The following is a 13,706-nucleotide window of genomic DNA, read 5'->3' as shown; positions in this document are numbered from 1 at the left end:
ACGCAAATATTTATGCACAGATTCCGTTAGCAGAACAGATGTATCGTGATCAAGACTCCGAAACCCTTCATCTTTGAAGGCCCGCGAAAAACGTAATCTTTCCTAAGTTTTCAATAGCATTGTGCTTGCACGACGTTCCATCTTTTTTCTAGGCGTTATTGTGCTCACTACGAGTAGGTGATCACGTTACCGTATCGATACGATGAACTGCCTCCTATTATGTGAGAGACGCCGACACACAGGAAATCTCAACAAATGTTCATTGGACGACTCACAGCTGCAGTCTCGACTGCGATTATTTCATCGTTTCAGTTTTTAGTTTGACATTAAGCATAATTACCTTCGTAGTTTTCCTTGCAACCCACATGGACGAAGACAGAGGCCCGAAAACTGGCCAAACCGTGGCGAGCGACCACAGATTCGGGCTAAGCTGGTAGGGGGAGAGAGTTCCAGAGTCTGAACATGAACAAGGAGAGGGACTTCCACCGTCCAGACCCAGCCCGCCCCCCGCCCCTCCCGGCTGCACTGCTCATTTACACACAAAGCCCGTCCCATCACAAAGCCACTGGTCACGTCAGTAAACAGAGTTCGATCAACCATAGTGTGCGGTGGCAGGACAGCCAATTCCTGGACGACAGCCGTTGACATCTTGCATGTGTGCGACGGTACGATATCTGGTGATAAAGTTGCCACCATTTATTTAGAACCACTGCGCAATGCACCTCGGTGCAGTGCTAAGTTCATAAATAAAGCAGTCATCGGTGGCGCCGGTTGATCTCAGAGGTCACACGACGGGAGCCTCTGCGGGGCCTCCGCGGGCCTCTGCGGGGCGAGCGGTGAAACCCAAGGCATCGGGGCGGGGCGGTGTTGACTCTGTCAGCAGCTCGAGGGTAGGGCAGGGGTGGCCGGTAACGACCTGCCCAGCGGCGGGCGGACTTCGTGGGAGTGACTGCGAGCGAGCGGGGAGAGAGAGAGACGCTGGCGGTAGAGGGCGCCCGCAGACACGGCAAACAGCGACCAACCGTCACTGACGGCGGCCAGAGAGCATGACCCGTCGGGGTGACGCGACTCACCCGAACTCATGAATATATGATCTACATACTGACTAAGGTGGTCTATAGCAGCTACTCGCTCAAGCACGTGTGGGAAGAAAATGTACGGACTAAGGGTTGGTTAGGTGGTTGGTACGTGATTTAGGTACATTTGAGGGGGCGGCACCAACATTCGAGGAGGGCCGGCACTACATTCGAGGGGGCGGCACTAACATTTGAGGGGGCGGCACCTGCATTCGAGGAGGGCCGGCACCTACATTCGAGGGGGCGGCACTAACATTTGAGGGGGCAGCACCTACATTCGAGGGGGCGCACTTACATTCGAAGAGGGCCGGCATCTACATTCGAGGGAGGGGGCGGCACTAACATTTGAGGGGGCGGCACTTACATTCGAGGGGGCGGCACCTACATTCGAGGGGCGGCATTTAGGTACATTTGAGGGGCGGCACCAACATTCGAGGGGGTGGCACCTACATTCGAGGGGATGGCGCCTACATTTAATGGGCGGTGCCTACATTCGAGGGGGCGGCACCTACATTCGAGGGGGCGGCACTTACATTTGAGGGGGCGGCACCTACATTCGAGGGGGCGGCACCTACATTCGAGGGGCGGAACTTACATTCGAGGGGCGGAACTTACATTCGAGGGGGCGGCACCTACATTCGAGGGAGCGGCACCTACATTTGAGGTCTGAGGAGACGGCAACTACACTAGATAGTTGAGGGGTGACTATTGCCTACATGATGGGTAGGGCTCTTTTGAAAGATGGTGCCAGGTCAACGGGTGGCATAGAGTTTTGGGATGGCTCAGGGTTATGGGGGCGGCACCATTCGAGTCGCCCGCCGATTTATTTCAGTTGTAAAGTTGGGGTTGCACAAACCGATGTTGGGGTTGCACAATTCAAAGTTGGGGTTGCACGTGCAACCCCAACTTAATATAAAAATCCACCCCTGGACTACGACCCAATGATGTGCCAGCCAGCGGCTCGCTTGACGGAACTCGCTCGAAACTGAGGGGGACCACCGAGAGCAGAGGGACTATCAGCGCCTTGTCTAGCTCATAGGAATAGAGGGGCCCACCCGGTTGTGTGGCCCCAATCGGACAAACGTAGAGTGCATATATAGGAGAACTGCTTTCAGTGTCTACTGATGTCAGGCTTAATGCATATTTAGTACGAGGCTCCTGTGGAGTGTGCATCAACATAGCGAGCCCCTAATATATGCATGGTCGCGCAGTGTATGTCCTGCTTCTGGGCTTGCGGGGAACTACCCTATCACCATTGAGGGGCGCTGGTACCTGATAAGAATGGATGGCAGTACCTCTCAAGTAGCGACGCCTGTTGTGCCGGTGTTCTCGGAGCCAGTAATACGACGAACCCGACATCTACCGGCAGGATCAGAAGTGAAGCCTTCAAAGCCTCGCCACCAGTCCCAATAGATCAAACGCCTACTGCATTGTGCATCCAATGCAAAATCGCCACCCCCAACTTCGGCAAGAGGACGTGCGAAAACAATTCTACTTCACAGTCGGCATGTAGCCGTCTGTTATTGGTTGGCGTGAATCGGCTACGCCACGGTGCGCTCTCGGGCAAAGTACCCGGCCGTCTGGCTTCAGACGCTGGGTTTGCCAGAGCCACAGTCTCTCACAGTGCGTCAGACACACTGGCGTAGGTTTGCTGAGATCGGAAACGACGAGCTAGCTACTGGACTTCTAGTTGCTACTTGGTTCTATCTACAGGCATCTAGCTAAAAGCTCAACTAGCTACGTCCTACGAAGCCAGAAAGCGAATCAGAGACATTTCATTGACAGATTTTATACGAACGCATGACAACAGGTAACAAACACAAGATCATTGAACAACGCGAGTACCGCTTGAGGCACAGTTCATTACGAGTCATTAAATAATTTATATATCTGAATGTTAGTCAATTTAAGATTCTTAACATGGGTTATTTGGCTCAATGTTAGTTGAGATCACACTACCGAAACTAAATAATAAAAAGTGAACGGACAGTTCATATCAATCATATGTGACTCGATTTTCGAGGCACCAAAAAAATAATTTGATCAAAAGACGACACCAATCAGCGGGTGAAAGCTCGCAATACCAAAGCCAGACTAGCTCTTCTCGGTACATCACCCATCATTTGCTCGGGCCGGCCGGTCTCCACGACTGTCCCGCTTTCCAGACCGGACAGGCAGTCCTCCCTCCACTGGGAGCTCCGTTCCAACCTCTTCTCGGACCGGCGTTCCCGTACCCTCTCGGACAGACGTTCCCAAACCCCCTCGGGCCGGCGTTCCAACTTCCTGTGGGGCCGGCGTTCCCATAACCCCTCGGGCCGGCGTTCCAACTTCCTGTAGGACCGGCGTTCCAACTTCCTATAGGACCGGCGTTCCAATTCCCTCTCGAACCGGCGTTCCCATACCCCCTCGGACTGGCGTTCCAATTCCCTCTCGGTCCGGCGGGAAAAGCTCCTCTCGGACCGGCGGGAAAGGCTCCTCTCGGACCAGCGCCCTGCTTTCCATTCGGACCAGTACTCTGCTTTCCATTCAGACCAGTATTCTGCTTTTCACTCAGTTCAGAAGACTGCTCTCCTCTCGGACCAGCGCTCTCCTTTCCACACGGTCCCGTGGCCTGGTTTCCACTCGGTCCTGTGGCCTGGTTTCCACACGGTGCTGTGGCCTGTTTTCCACTCGGTCCTGTGGCCTGATTTCCACACGGTCCTGTGGCCTGTTTTCCACTCGGTCCACCCTCTCCCCGGTCCATCTGTTCACGCTGCACCTCCTCCGTCGCTGCGCTGTTCTTCGCCGCCCCCTCGCCGTGCCCTCCGCGGCGCTGGTCAGGGGGTCGCGGCGCGGGGAAGCGGCGACACTGGCCGCAGGCGCTGCACCGCCACACCTGACAGCGCTGCGGCCGGCTGCGCGTGCGCACCGTGCACGTGGTACCCGGCACGAGCAGCACGTGGCACGCAGAGCACACGGTCCGCTTCATCTCTCTGTCCATCCGCAGCACAGCCTTCTGGGCGAACTCTATGAGCATGTGTGAGTAGTGGTGTGATGCGGCACGCCGGTCGGGCCGGACGCGCATTGAAGCCCATGCCAGCTGGTACAGATAGTTGGCCCGATGAAAGTTGTCCAGGCCCCCCTTGGACATGTTGCGCCGCTAAGTATCTGTGGGAGAGAGATTGTACGTTTAATAATTAATAACGGAATCCAAAGCGGTCGTCTTCAAGATGCATCAGTCAGGACACCAAAGCGCGCAACAGAAGCGAGAGATAGGACATGGACACATTAATATTCTCACAACTTATTAGCAGCACGTTATCTAAATGACCGTCATTTGTTAGCTCATATAATGCAGGTATAACTTTTTCAGTCAGTGATTTGTACCATCCTCAGCTGGTAAGACGAAATTATTTTGGTTTATGTATTTCCATTAACAAAACTGAGTGCAAATGGTATCAGCTCACAGCCACAACACATAAGTCAAAAATCGTTTCAGGCAGAATTATACAAGTCGAGAAAAGCCAATAGCTTGAGTTTGAGATGGATGACAAAGACTTGTGGTGGGCCAATCAGTCAATGGTGACCACCAACACGACATTCGACAATGAATAACAGCGTCATCATTCAAACTGTTTTCATGAGTGTCAAAATGGGGCAGAGATGTAATCGTGAAATGACAAAACAAAAGAATGATTAATGATTGACTTTCGATTGCCCAGTGAACATAAATGAAACACAACACTGATGAAATGAAACATCAATGCCCTGAACAGCACTCAGCACCACGCAGTACAAGTGGTTATTGGTTACTGCGCAACCACTGACGATGAGCTGCGACACTCCGCTGTAGTTATCTTCCCGACCAGATCCTAAGTGGTCAGATATCTTTAAAGAGCACCCACTAATCCAGCATCAAGTATTTACCCCTCCATTCTTTTAGCTCCAGCTCTCAGTTACGAGCCCTCGCCGTCAGCCGTCAGCCGTCACGTGCCCAGTTTATCTCTCAGCTGCGGTGGGAACTCGGCGGCTCGCTCCCTGGCGCACGGGAGACAGAAGCGGCGTGTGAAGAACACACTACAGCCGGCGTCCTGACACACGGCACGAGCGCAGAGCGTGCAGTCGGCGCCGAGCAGGACTGGCAGCTGGCAGGCGGCGCGCGCGCTGAACGGGTCCCGCATCACATAGCCGGGCTCCAACAGCTGGACGAAGCCCGAGAACGGCGGTCGCGTGCCCCGGTAGTGACACTGCTCGCTCAGGCCGCACACACAGCATGTGAACGGTATGGTCTCCTCGGCGACAGGGTCTGCAGAGGCCGGCGCTGGTGTTTTCGTTGTGTCCGCTGACAGCAAAAGAGACGCGGGGTCGTTGGGCCCTGTGACAGGCTGTTGATTGCCAATGTCATTTGGTGCAGTGCCAGGATACTCCTGTTGTACAGGACCTTTATTGTCAACAGAGCCAGTGCCTGGCACATGTCCTGGAGGTGACTTCTGCGCTAGAAGCTGCTCAGGAATATCATGTTTGTTATGATCTTCCACCAAAGCTTTACTCTCTGACTCTGGATCTGTCATTATTGGCCTGCAAAATGAGCATGGATAACAAATAAACAAATCCAAGCAACAAGAATCATGATTCATTTACCACTTACCACACTACAATGCATCACCAAGTTGCAACTTTTATCACTTTCAACATGATTCAATCATTGACTGGGCAATTTTCACTTGAATTCACTTGAATGCTGATACTTAGATAATCATAAGCCGGCCATTTGTAAAACACCAGAACTATGCACTTAACTAAGCTGCCAGAAATCAACAGAGTAACAGACCATATGTGCCCAACACCACAAATTGAAATGCATATCTTAATGACTCACAAGCACAAGAAAGGAGCATAAGTAAACAACCTAGGACTGGAAATGAAATAATGAAACACTGAATCAAACAGCAACTAGCCAATAGATGTCCTACTAGCCTACCTACAGAGACGACCGACCGGCACTAAACACAAACGTGGCATCATGGACGATCGTGTAAAGTAGTGGTGACCTTTACGTGTCCCCGGTAGGAGCTAGAATACCACACGGTTATTGATCATAGGCTCATGTATGTATGGTATGAGACGTGTTCCGATTTGTTGAACGACCCCCCCCCCCACACACACACACTTCTTATGTGAAGCAATTATTGTGTGTATTTCTCTCTCTTATTCGACTGCTCACCTATATGCTTAGGCTCCTTTCATTCATACTTCGTTCATTCGTGCATTCATTCAATTCATTCATTCGTTTGCATACTTAATTATCCTGTCAGGCAGTGGGGTGTCTACTTTTGGTAGGCATAGTAGGGTAGACCGGGGCAAGTCGCCCCGCCGAGGTAAAACGCCTCACCGATGTTTCTCGGGACTGGCAGAGTTCTGGGGAAACATCCTGTCTTCTATAAAACGTGCACTATATGATCATTATATGAGCAGACTGGGAAGAAATTGTGATGACTCTTTCGGGAGATATAGCCAAAAATGTGTTTTTTGAGTGATTTTTATGTTTTGACGTCAGATTATGCATCCTGGCGTTCTTTTATGGTCCACATCAGGTTAACGACTTTTATGTATTTTGAACAACTATTGTCTAACGTTTATCATGCCGGGTTGGTTCGTCTTAAATTATGTCTTGCTGGAGTGCAAGGCGTTGTTCTTTGACCGAACTACGTGATGGGGTAAAACGCCCCAGTAGGTCGCGGGGCAAAAAGCCCCATGGGGCGTTTTACCTCATGTGTTGTTCGGGCTACCCACCATAGGCGGCGGAACGATTTGAGACAAGGGGGGGCACCATGGCTCAAGGAGCCAAACCTAGGGTACCCCCAAATCCTGTTTTCTCATCGGATTTAGGCCACTTATTTCTCGTCACAGCCCTGACACGATGATTTTTTTTTTTTTTTTTACTAAACGAAAATGGCAGTTCACCCCCGTATGCAGGGGTGTAATTTTATATCTCTTTGTGGGGGCATATGCACCCACAATCCTTAATTATGTATGCCCATGCCCAAACAATGATGAAAATGCACCCACAACTCTTTTACAAGGCTGCAAGCGCCATTTCGAGAGCACGGTGCCCTTCGCATGCTCTAACGGCGTCCTCCTGACCGTCTCGCGTTCATTGATAAGATAATATAGCGTTTTTAATCACTCGGCGCCCTTCTGGGAGAATGGCGCACTTTTGACAGCACCGCGCCATTCTCATGGTCTAACGGCGCCCTCCTGACCGTCTCGCGTCCTTGGGTCTCTGATCACCGTGCATCCCTCGACTGTTCGGCGCCCTTCTGGCCTTTCAGCGCCCCTGAACCACATATAGCGTTTTCAATCACTCGGCACCCTTTTACGAGAATGGCGCCCTTTTCATGATCTCAAGGCGCCCTCGTAACCATCTGGCGCCCCCACGTCCCCACCAACGTAGCACTACTGACTGTGCGGCGCCCTTCTGGCCTCTTAGCGCCCCTGGACCACATAGCGTTTTCAATCACTCGGCGCCCTCCTAAGAGAATGGCGCCCTTTTCATCGTCTCACGGCGCCCTCGTAAGTCGTAACCGTCTGGCGCCTCCACATTTGGTGCCCCTCCTACTGGATGGCGCCCCCCTACAGCTTTTTACGTCCTTCCGGTCAGTTTCCACTATTAAGCGTGTATTTGCTTAGTCAGACACGTCACTTGAAGCGCCATTCGGCTAGCAATGTTATCAAATTCGGTGTTAATTTAGGCTCCCACATAAAGAATATCTATCGCGCCCCAAAACGGCCTGGCGCCGGGCGCCCCTACAGCTGGGCACCCACAATCATTTTAGGAAAATTACACCCCTGCCCGTATGTGTGGTTAACTTTAAGCTGATCCTCAAGTACCTATGTGTTTGTCTCTTCCTTATTGTCGTTTGATAAATTCCATTTATCCTACATGTATCAAATTACCAAGAAGCCATCGCAGTACTAATCAGTGGCGAATCCCAGGGTGGAGGTCACATGGGTCATGACTTAGTTAGGGCCTGGTGTCACCACATGCCTGCCAGGAGAACCACAGGCCTGTCAGGAGCACCATCGGCCTAGCAAAAGCACTACAGGTCTTCCAGGGGCACCACAGACCTGCCAGGGGCACCAGAGGTCTGCCAGGGGCTTTATCGGCTTCGCAGGGGAACCACCGGCCTCGCAAGGGCACCATGGGCCTGTCAAGGGCACCACAAGCCTGTCTTTGGCAATTTAGGATTGTCAGAGGCACCACAAACCTGTCAAGGGCACCTGCGTTCTAACAGGGGCACCACAAACCTGCCAAGGCCCAGGGACACCACATGCCTAGCAAGGACACCACAGGCCTGTCAGGGGCACCACGGGCCTGTCAGGGCCCATGGGCACCTAAGTCATGTCAGGGCACACCGTAGGCTTGTCAGGGGGCAGGGTAGGTAGGTACCACAGTCTTTCCAGGGGCACCAGCGGCCTAGCAGGGGCACCAGTCATCACATGACTAACCAAAAAGAAAGAAAATAAAAAAAACTGAAAATAGGGCACCACCTAAATTAAGTGGCCGAAATCCGTTGAGGTTTTAATTTGGGCATAGGTAGGGGCACCACTTCGATTCATGACCCTCCCCTTGGAGTTTTCCCGAATCCGCCCCTGGTACTAATACATCAAATTTAAGGGGGGGCACCTTGCTATTGGTGCCCCCCTTGCAGAATTCAAGGGGGGGCACGGTGCCCCGGTGCCCCCCCCGTTCCGCCGCCTATGCTACCCACTTTCTAATGTTCGGTAGCTGGCGAACGGCAAGTTTCTGTGCCTTTATTTGTATTTTTCTCAGCCACTGGATGGCAAAGGAAGTATTCTGTAAACATTTGCATTGCAATAATTTATTATTTGATCTTATGAGGCAGGTGAAAAACCTGCTCATACAATAGCGTCATAACTGAACACCTGATAGGATAGAAGGTGCTAACTTCAGTGCCGTGCCTCCAGAGGTCTAACGGACCTCTCACATAAGATTTAGCCAACTACCATGTTAAATCTTTAATCTAAAGTATGGGGCTACTTGCCCCAGGCCGTGGGGCGTTTTGCCCTGGGGTTGGGGCAAAATGCCCCATTTGCAGTTGCTTTACAAATCAATTCCTAGCTTGGAGTCCGATCATAAGTGAATGAATTTGAGGGGTGCAATTTAAAGTAAAATGTCCAAAGAACGCATTGAGCACAAATTTGGCCTTCCAGGTGATGTGGGACAAAATTTATGTAGCAAAATAAATTATCTGGGGCGTCTTGCCCCAGGCTACCCTACTGATGTGCCGGTCCCGTAACTCAGTTGATAGAGCGTAGGACTCCACGTGGTGAGAGCACGCGTTCCCGGTTATAACAGTCCGGGTTCAAAGCGCGACGGGCGCTTGACATTTATGGGCCTCCTGACAGGTATGATGGTTGCGGTTGGTGACAGGCCGTTGCCAGGCGAGGTCTGAGGGGACCGGCCGTGAGCGGCTTGTGGGCACGTTAAACTTTAAACTCTAATTTCTGCCATAGAACTGGAATTGCGCGATCGGAGGGTAGAGGGCAGGGTCACCGCAACAAGCTTCGCTTAGCGGTGGCTCTGTCCTTGTGTATCCTTCCTATCAAAAGGTTAGGACTAAATTTATTTTTAAAAATGTGACCTGTCTACTCCTGTGATGTCATCTTTGACCTGACCTGAAAATGACCTTAGTAAAAATTGTAGACCTTGACCGTGCGTCAAATCTGGTACATTTCACGGTTTCGCGCAAGCATTTCTTTTTTACGTTAAATTTATATATTTCTGCCTCCAAACATCAATCAGAATCAATATTAACCCTCGCCCGCACATGGGGGGGGGGGGGGGGTGCCGGTAACGGTGGGGCAGGCGGCACCAATAGCTTTCTGTTGTAAACAAACAAGGTTCATGCATTATTAGGGCCCGAACGCATATGACATTTACGCGAGATTACCCACAATGCTCGGACACGTTGATGACGTCACTGGTGGCTAAAATAATTGGTATGCTCGATCTAAATGTACTATCGATGCAGGGTTTTCTATTGATATGAGAACTTTGATTTGCAAAGCGGGAAATCACACGTGAAAATGACTTTTGAGCTCTAACAAGATTGAGATCGCGGGTTCGAATCCCATCGGCGGCAAGAAATTGCCGTGCCTTTTATCGAGTTTCTGTGATTTTTGGTTTCGGAGATATGACCTTATTTTTCAGGTCATGTGTCATGACCCAAATGACCAATTCTCAACATCTTAAGCGTTGGCTATGGACCTTGTGAGCTTTTGACACATTGCTTTCGGCCTTTTTTGCCGGTCCCTACCACCTATCATGGAACATGTTGTTCGACGATGTACAGATGTCAAGGTCAGGGTCAAGGTCAACCTAGGTCATCTAAAATAACTGCGTTTTAGGCAAGCTGAATTTACTTTTCGTGAAGTTTTTTTGACTGCATTTTTGGTAAGAGTTTCTCAGATCATGATTTCATGTAATATGGACACATAAACAATCGGTGCACACATCAGTATACCTACACACAGACACACACAGACATACAAACATATCATTGAGCTTGACCTAACTTGACCTTAAATGACCTCAGCAGCAAAAACCTGGTCGTGTAGTGTGACAAAGAGGTTCTAACTGGCTTGGCACCAGAATCTTGCTGATCTATGACGTTTTGGTGCATTTTATACAATGGTACATAACCTGGTACATTGGCATACCCCATATGGTACGAAATAGGTTCGTTTTGGTACATTTTCACTTGGAATCTGGTACGCGTCGAAAATTCCCAACGGCAACACTGTCGCTATCTTGCTTCGTTCTCGAGATCTCAGGGGGGCGGTCATCCCCCCCCCGTCGGTACTAAGTTGGCGCAGACCCCCGTCGGTGCGTGTGTTAACACTTAACAGTGTAAGTGTTAATTGTAATAGTATGTAAAGGTGCAAGCGGTGTCGTATCCTGTGGATGTAAGTTAGAAGACACATCTCAACCTAGACGCGAGGTTTAGGGTAACTGTGGGGAAAACGCACCCCTGGGTTAAACGCCTCCCCTAAAAAAATCGTATTTCTTATCGACGGATAGGTGTTTTATCCTGTCTTTCAGAACAGTCAGCTGCTTGTTTACGTAGGTCTCTATTTCCGGTTCTGCGTCTTGAGGAGCAGCGTGGGTAGATGCTGATGTTGGTTTTGGGTGTTGTTTTTGTTGTTTTTACAGAAGATTCCTAATATTTTGATGCCCTCTTTATATCACAAAACTTGCTATTGTGCACATCACTAAAAACTACGTTTTATTGTCATTCTGTTGAATTTATTATGCTTCGGCGTTAGTGGCGCGTTTTTTGTCAATATTTTGTTGACCGGAAATGGAGCGGATGGGGAAAGACGCCTACTCGATGCATGGGGCAAGACGCCCCCAGTTTTCTGAAAGGGGGCGTTTTGCACGGTGGTGAGAGTGCAGGGTAGCGCCTTGTAGGTGGGTGCCGAAAAGGCCTCTCCCTGTCCTTTTTTGCTGATATATCCTAAACGACTGCAGATATCGTCACCAAACTTTCAGGACTCCTCCGGGCATCCATTTTACACATTGCAACAAAATTTTATTCCAAAGGCTATGATAGGTTGACCAAAAATGACGTCAGAATGACGTCAAGTTCTGCCATGTTCATCATGTTCTGTTGCTGGATGGGGTGGGGGCGCTTTGCACATGGGTGTGGGCGTATTACCCAGGGTGTGGGGCAAAACGCCCTTTTGTAAGGGTATGCGAAAACCTTTTTGGGGGGTTAAATACCACACGCAGGTGTCTTTTCTTGGTCTCAAAGCGTAGTAAAAAGAATGAGCTACATGATGGTGCCCAAAGGTTTGAGTAATCTGTGTTGGGTTGAGTGTCAGAAGGTTTCGCGCTTAATGGGGGCGTTTTTGACCTATTCACCCTATATTTAACCCGCGCACCGACGGGGGGGGGCGGATATCCGCCCCCCCCTGAGGTTTTTCGCGAATAGCGGGAAAACCGCGGCGCGTAGCGCCGCGAAATTTGGTACGACTATTCTCTCATCAATTTTACACATGATGTGCAAGTTTGAACCTCCTAACTTTTAAGGTCAGGTCACCAGGTCACTTTGAATGACCCAACCTCAAGTCACTTTTTTGCAAATTTGTCACCGTGCCAGAGCTACAGTAGATGTCGGAGGCCTTTGAAAGTCGCAGGTTGTTATTAGGTCATTAGTAGCTACAATTTGTATATCTCGGAATTTTGATATCGGTGACCTAAGGTCAGGTCAATTTCTCGACCTCCCCATTATAAGTCAATGGGGGAAGAATCAACTCCCTGTTTTTACCACTAAAACGGGTCGGAATGGCCCCATATACCATACATGACTTCATATACGATCAACCTTCACTACCTTGAGGTCTGTTTTGCTGTTGGGCAGCTGTAAGGTCATGTGACGTCATCAAAGGTCACCAAAGGTTTTTTTGCCAATAACTCCGTACAGGAACAAGATACAGTCGCGCGGATGGTCTCATTGTGTTCAGCTCGTCAAGACGCATCGAATGATATACCTACATGATGACCTCGAGGTCACGTGACCTGAGGTCAACCTTTGACCTTGACCTTTCGAGGTCAACATATATATCACTCGATGCGGATTGACGAGAGGATCACGATGATGCCCTTAGATTGTTTCTATCTTGACTAGTTCGAAAGTTATTCGAGAAAAACACTCCATATATAGCGCCGCCATTTTGACTTTTTTGACCCCTGTGACGTCATCTTTGACCTGACCTGAAAATGACCTTCATAAACATTGTAGACCTTGTCCGTGCGTATCCGATGCAGTTTACCGCTTGTCGCTATGTTGCTTCGTTTTCGAGATCTCAGGGGGGCGGTCATCCGCCCCCCCGTCGGTGCGAAGTTGGCGCAGACCCCCGTCGGTGCGCAGGTTAAAAACATGAATCAGATATGTTAACGGCAAATGTGGCGCTATAAATGTAAAAATGAAGGAACGCCTCCGTAATGAAGTCAAGTCACAAGTGCTTTTTTAACTTTTGCAAATTTTTTGGAATTTTGAACAAGTTATTCTATTAAATATCCTACATATTTGAATTTTCTTGGAGTCTTTCTTTCACAACTCACGTCGCTGCGCGGCAACTACTACTAGGGCCACCAAGGCAATCACATATCACACTATATAAGCAAGCTTACCTGGTATGATATTTATCTAACCACACCGACCACACACGTGCTTCGCCAAGGCTGACCCCGCGTTCGATGCAAGGCCGTATAAGAGAGGTAGAATCATCCCGCAATTTCCAATGGACCGGTCGCTAAGCATTAGCGTGACGTCACTGGTGGAGACCGCGCGGCGCCCGGCTCCAAGCCGTATGTCGGGTACATTTGGCACTTTATCGTTGTTATTATTGAACGTAACGACAACTAATGACTATTAATAACTTTTTTACCCACCTAAAGCTGATTTCCTTGCCGATACATTGCCGACCCGAGCCCCAGGGTTGACAATCTGGGGAATGGGTCGGATGGGCGACCTCGCGACGGGAGAAGGAACGATTGCAGTTGTTGTGTCCCGCACCGCCGATTGCATTCTCTATCTGCACCCGGAGGGGGGGGAGCAGGGG

General features: G+C 50.1%; 1 protein-coding gene across 6 annotated transcripts; it reads right to left on the bottom strand.

Moving 5' to 3' along the window:
• Positions 1 to 2,849: 2,849 nt before the first annotated feature.
• Positions 2,850 to 13,355, bottom strand: LOC122375345 (collagen alpha-1(I) chain-like). Of its 6 annotated transcripts, none has more exons than XR_006255380.1 (2): positions 13,276 to 13,355; positions 2,850 to 4,223 (listed from the first exon to the last, which is right to left on the bottom strand). XR_006255380.1 is itself a non-coding variant. In XM_043354683.1 (2 exons), the coding sequence occupies exon 2, from the start codon at positions 4,204 to 4,206 to the stop codon at positions 3,196 to 3,198; it is 1,011 nt and encodes a 336-aa protein (XP_043210618.1). In that variant the 5' UTR covers positions 4,207 to 4,223; positions 13,207 to 13,232; the 3' UTR covers positions 2,850 to 3,195. The 6 variants fall into 6 exon arrangements, 3 of the variants coding, with proteins under 3 accessions (XP_043210618.1, XP_043210619.1, XP_043210617.1); XR_006255382.1 differs by lacking the exon at positions 13,276 to 13,355 and adding an exon at positions 9,953 to 9,988; XM_043354683.1 differs by lacking the exon at positions 13,276 to 13,355 and adding an exon at positions 13,207 to 13,232.
• Between the last annotated feature and the right edge of the window lie 351 nt (positions 13,356 to 13,706).

The sequence above is a fragment of the Amphibalanus amphitrite genome, unplaced genomic scaffold (genome assembly GCF_019059575.1).
Source record: "Amphibalanus amphitrite isolate SeventyFive unplaced genomic scaffold, NRLGWU_Aamphi_draft 001821F_arrow, whole genome shotgun sequence".
Taxonomy (NCBI): domain Eukaryota; kingdom Metazoa; phylum Arthropoda; class Thecostraca; order Balanomorpha; family Balanidae; genus Amphibalanus; species Amphibalanus amphitrite.
This window is presented reverse-complemented; position numbering and strand designations above follow the sequence as displayed.